This window comes from Monopterus albus, unplaced genomic scaffold (assembly GCF_001952655.1).
Source record: "Monopterus albus unplaced genomic scaffold, M_albus_1.0 scaffold274.1, whole genome shotgun sequence".
Lineage (NCBI taxonomy): Eukaryota > Metazoa > Chordata > Actinopteri > Synbranchiformes > Synbranchidae > Monopterus > Monopterus albus.
Window position 1 is genome coordinate 398,997 of NW_018128154.1, and position 5,858 is coordinate 404,854.

The window sequence follows — 5,858 nt, forward strand, 5'->3', positions numbered from 1 at the left end:
GCGGCACAGTGGGCAGCTGTTTAGTCGGCACTAGCCGAGGCCGGCTCCACGTTGTGACTCCATGTCGTCCACAGCTCCTGTCTCAAGGTGAATCGTATCAGCCAGGGTACGGTGGTGTTTTCTTTTCCTAATTTTAGTTTTGGTCAGTGTCTCCCCATCTCTCCTTTACTGTCTTTTACTACGACAACCTATTTTTCTACTATGTTTGAACTCCAATGTACTTTAAACTACACCTCATACTGGGCCGTACTTACACCAGTCTAGGAAAGAGCCCCTGACCCACAACCAGTTTAACCAACAAGTGTGGAACAAAATCAGCCTTAAAGCAGTTCAAAGAAAAAAGGATTTAGAAAGAAAATCTTAAAATGTAAAGTATATGGAATAGATGCTAAACAGAACAACAGCCTGGTTCTAAAATCACTCTTCAGAATCACAGGCGTTTATAGCAGACAGCACTGGACTGGTCTGTTTGCAGGGGCAGTGTTTTGTGATAGAGTTTATTGATCCAGAAGGAGGTGTCATCAATAATTACCACAGCATCCAAAACAAGGTGAACTGTCTATGAAGGACAGGGGTTTAGCAGGTAAATAATGAAACTATTAAGCTAAAAGATTTGTAACAAAGGTTTATGAAGCCCACATCACTTCCAGATATACAACCTCAAACAGGCTGTTAACAGCAGTGTTGTCAGTAACGCCTTACAAAAGTAATGTATTACAGTAACATGTTACTTTTTGCTGTAACGCAGTAGTGCAAGGCATTAATAACCAATTTTCAGTAATATTTTACTCGGTTCATGCTCAGTAACGCGTGCGTTACAACAAACCTTTCGCCTGCGAGACATTAACAAATCAAAAAAGTTGGAACTCATTTTATGACGCCTATGTTCGGATAATAGAAATGCCACTAACTGACATTAACAATCTATACACACAGCTTCAGATTAAATGTATGAATGACCAGGAATACCAGTTTCTGAAGGAATACTGCTCCATTATGAAGCCTTTTAGCGTTACACTGGACATCCTAAACTTCTGTGGTTATTTTGGTGAAAGTAACTCAAAAGTAATATAGGTTCATGTAACGTATTACAATTCTGAGAGAGTAATATTGTAAGGTAAGGGATTACTTTTAAATTACAGTAACAATCTGCAATGTATTACAGTTTGGAAGTAACTTGCACAACACTGGTTAACAGTCAGTAATACACAACTCAATGTGCCAAAAACGGGGAGAGCGCACGATGTTTACCGGTTACTGAAGTACAGGAACATCAGGGTGATCATTCAGAAATGGTGAAACCAATAAATAAATTCCCGACCTTTCATGGTCCAACAGTTCTAGTCCTGGCTCCATAAACAGAACCAGGGCAGCAGAACCAGGCGGAACCGTGGCACCATCCTCCTGCTTTAAACCGGAACAGAGCCGCGACCCACGCTAGTTCGGTTTGTCCCCTTTGGTCCGGGTCCAGAACTAAAGGGAGCTAACATCCGACTATGGCAGCGGCTTGGAACCACATGTCAGTACCACGACGCCCCGGAACAAAGGTGAACCACAACCTGACGCGTCGTGAACCAAACACGCAGCCGCCTAATAAAATGGACTTTTAAGGTGGAAAAAAGTTACATTTCTCCCCGAGATGTTTAATTAAAAGGCGGTTTGAAGTTGGACGGTGTCGGTAAACGGCGGCCAGCCGCTCGACGTCACCGTTAGAAACGAGCAGCAATTAAAATAAACGCGTTAGTGCGGAAAAGGACGAGACAGAGCGCCGCGCGTGCTCAAGCGCTCTGAAAGGCTGTCCTCGTGCACACTGACTGGTGTCGCGTGCTCACCCGGGAGGGAGGGGGAGGGAGGGTGGGAGAGAGAGAGAGACAAAGATGAAGTGACCTTGGTTTTAAACGAAGCCAGATTTCTCGTCCATGTTCACACACAAACTGGTGAACACTGGCGTTCACGTTCAGCGCGTGAGCGTGGTTTCACTCATGCAGACCATAGACATCCTGAGCTGGTTTGTCAGTAAATGAATAAGTGACGGTGCTGATGTCAACCTGCCTGTTTCCACTACACGTGTGGGAGACGTTCATGGGTGACGCCTTCACTGCAAAACGTCTGGGTGTTTACACAGAGGCCGAGGGCGCGGACCCTGCACGGACCCGACACGGACCCGACACGGACCCTACACGGACCCGACACAGACCCTACACGGACCTGCAGACCATGGACAACACCAGCAGCACAACAGGACTAGTGGCAGACCCTACACAGACCTGCAGACCATGGACAACACCAGCAGCACAACAGGACTAGTGGCAGTCAGCAGGCAAAGAGCCTCCACTCAGGGGAAACGCGTTTAAAACCTGTCGAAGTCAGAATTCTGTTCTCACACACCATCAGACTGTTAATCCTGAGGCATCAGTAACAAATAAAAAATAGTTTTCCACAGGCTCTGAGAATAAACATTATACAAATAAACAACACATACAGCCACAGCGCTTCAGTGGCAGTTTACTGTTGGAGCTCAGTGAGCTAGTTTTAACTACCGGCTTGTATATAGCTAGTGTGATCCAGGTGGGTCCCAACCTAGGGGTCAGGGCCCTCCAAAGAGTCACCAGACAACTGATTAATGGGAGAGGAAAAAAGAAAAACTACATTCTGAGACATAAAGTTGTTTTTGCTGCTCTAATTTCTACTTTCTTGTCAAAAAGTGAATGAACTGACTTGTTCAGGGCCTGAACAGGTTTTTAATTAAACTGTCTGATGGAGCTGCTAACAAGACAACGGACCGTGGCTGCACAGCAAGTTTAAATAGGCCAAATACGTTGGGAACCACTGGCATATACTTAATGTATGAAAGTGGTTCCTCTCAGTGTTTTACTGTTATATATGACGTTTTTGAACCAACTGTACTGGTGCAATAATGTGTAGGTTGAACTTTACGGCTGTTTAAAGTTAATAACCTGCACTGTAGATACAAAGCAGCAGAAAAAGAAAATACTCAAAATTTAAGTGCCATAAGCTTGCACTTAAGCACAGTACTTGAGTAACTGTACTTAGTTACTTTCCTCCGCTGGGTGAAACAACAGTAGGCGCTGGAGAATTGCTGCAGTAACCGCTGTGGCCACCAGAGGGCAGTGAACACCACAGCCACCTCCACGTTAAACACCGTCAGTGTCCAGGCTTCAGGAGCAGGGTGGAACTGTCCACACTCACCTCTCTCTCTTCTTCCTCTTAGTCTCTCCTGCCTCCCTCGACCAGCCCCATCTCTCTCCTCCTGCTCTACTCATCATCCGGTCTGGATTCAACAGCTCAGGAGCCGCAGACGTCCACAACCACCTGTCCCCGTCCCAAGCAGCAGCATGAAGGAACAGAAAAGACTTTGGTTTCTGCTCTGGGTAAGACCTCATATCCAAAAACCTTCAACTTAAATGATTCAATAGAAAACAAAAATTACTTTACTGCGACATTAGAAGCTAAGTGAAAGTTTAACCTCAACACTTTCTCCCACTAAAATAGCTGTGTTTAAACTCAGGGAATAAAATGAAAACAATGTTAAGTACAGCAAACGGACACTTGTAATAATGCTGCTTTTCATTTTGAAGGACTTTCCTTTAAATTACTTTCTGGTGATTTGTACTCAGTCAAGAACATTTCTGCTTTTATGTCATGAATTCATTGGAATGAATTAAAATGTTTGTTTTCTTGATACTCACATAACAGACATAATTTATAGTACTTAATAAATGATTGTTTATTGTATACGAGCTATTTTCTCTGGTGTGTTGGACACATTTTCTCTTGGACTGGTTTAAATCAGTGAACCCAGATCAATGTTTTTCAATAAAGCTGTCACAGTGAGATAAACTAATAGTAAATCTGCTTTTGCTTTTCATTATCACTACCTACAGCCGCCCAGATGTTTCTGTGCACGTGTGTGTTATTCCTGGTCACTAATGTGGGTTGTGGTGTTTTGCCCAGGTGTGTGTTTGCAGCGTTGCTCCGATGTGCTGCTGGCATGACTTGGACAACAGCGAGTACGACTGCTGGCCTTTGGACAGACCCAATGAATACAACATGATCGACTGTGGAGGTGAGAAACGGACTGTTCATTAATCTACAACCTGCAGAGGTGTTTGTCTTCTGTAGGAAACAACGGGCTTGAAGCTGAGAGCCACAGACAGGAAGTCAAGGCATTGAGAGATCCATCGCTTTAAGGTAGAAAATAATAGTTTCCATCATAGTCTGCAGAGACGCAACCAAGAGACAACAGAGACTTTGTATGTCCAGATGCAGAACAACCACCAACAGGAGACAACAAGAGACAGAAACCTAACAAACCAAACACACTTCCATGTTGTGTTCCCTGTGCTATGTTTTCTGTTTGTAAAATCTACGTTTAGAAACTGATTTTCTCTTTACAATGTTGTACCTTCACTCATCCTTACATAATTACTACAGTACACTAACATAAGTAAATACTATTTAACAAAGTCCGAGCAGATTCTCAGTCATCCAGGTCATAGTCAACTTAGAAAAATCAACTGGACATCAGTTCTGATGAAGCCTCTTGGATGACAGGTGAAATGTCTTCGACCTAAAAACCTAGTCCAGTTGATTTTTCTACATTTTTTTAGCTTACTATTTAACAAAAGCCATTTTTTCCCCCTGTGCTCTCTGAGTTAAATTTCTTAACGTACAGATAGGTATCGAGATATTCTAGATTCCATCATCACCATCACTAGTCGTTTCTCTGGGCTGTAACCTCTCTCCCTCTCTGTCTATGTCTCTCAACCAGGTCTGGAGCTGGCCTGGGTGGTTCGTCCACCAGAGACGGTAAAGACTGGCAAGGTGTTCAGTGTCACATACTCAGTAACGGCTCAGGACTCTTTCTACCACTGGGCTATTGAAAACCACATCTTCACACAAAGGTTAATATACCCATATATAGTGGTTTATTTATACTGGACTTAAACCAGAGTGACAGATTTACACTTTACACTAGTTTTAGACGGGACCTATACATACTTCTGGGCTTCAGAATGGTTCTTATCCTGGTCTACTGTGTATGTGTGTTTAGCTCTATTGTAGACGCTGAAGCAGCTCGGAGCTTTTGTGAACATCACGAATGTCCAGCCAACTGGAAAGATGCTGACGGAGAAAACTGCTGCATTCATCACGCAAACATCCACTCCTGTCCAATGGGGTACATGGTATGTTTAATATTTTACTTTTCTTCCTAACACTTTTAAAGCTGTAACATCTTTGAGGATGTCTAAGCCTTGGTGATAATTCCTAACACACCACAGGAAGCCCCTACAAGTTCAGTACACTAACATGGTGTTGATAAATAAACTCTGATAGAGCACAAGTTTAGTCATTTCAATTTCCAGTTGTCACATGCCATCAGGGACCATTCTAATAAATGAAACCACTGAAACCATTAGTACATTCATTTGAGGATTTGTGGACCAGGATGTGATGCGTTCTGGAGAAGCCTTATCGACTAAATCTAATTTATTAGTACTAACTGTTTAGTCAGCAAGACTTGGGGGTTTCAGACACATTCAGCACTAAATAATGTTAAATACAGACAGATAATACCAGGATTATCTCATCCTCAATGAAGAATCTGAATCAGTAAGTCCATCAGTACTGTACACTCCATGTCATGGACTTAGGTATAAACATTTCCATCCCAAATGCAGGGAAATATAGAAAGTCCCTCAAAATGGAAACCAACAAGTAAAGCATGACCTCTGCATCTTTATTGGAGCACAGAAACAGAATGACTGTTCCACTTCTGCATGTCTGTAAATTTTAATTGGTAGATAAGTATTTAAAGCACCACAACAGACAAACTA

The 5,858-nt window shown here is 42.9% G+C and overlaps 2 protein-coding genes across 10 annotated transcripts in view; one reads left to right on the forward strand and one right to left on the reverse strand.

The window, feature by feature from the left end:
- LOC109972937 (nephronectin-like) overlaps positions 1–1,874 on the reverse strand; it is a 12,971-nt gene extending 11,097 nt beyond the window's left edge. For all 9 annotated transcript variants that reach the window (XR_002276759.1, XM_020622197.1, XM_020622196.1 and 6 more), the window contains exon 1: positions 1,322–1,874. Coding sequence is in view for 7 of the 9 variants with exons in the window: in XM_020622197.1 (XP_020477853.1) it covers positions 1,322–1,328 (7 nt within the window). In the remaining 2 variants the exon portion in view is untranslated. The remainder of the gene's footprint in view (positions 1–1,321) is intronic.
- Positions 1,875–3,353: 1,479 nt separating this feature from the next.
- The window catches only part of LOC109972946 (atrial natriuretic peptide receptor 1-like), a 15,304-nt gene continuing 12,799 nt past the window's right edge, over positions 3,354–5,858 (forward strand). Inside the window, 4 exon segments of the mRNA XM_020622213.1 lie at positions 3,354–3,392; positions 3,976–4,087; positions 4,793–4,925; positions 5,075–5,217. Coding sequence (XP_020477869.1) covers positions 3,357–3,392; positions 3,976–4,087; positions 4,793–4,925; positions 5,075–5,217 — 424 coding nt within the window. The 5' untranslated portion in view covers positions 3,354–3,356.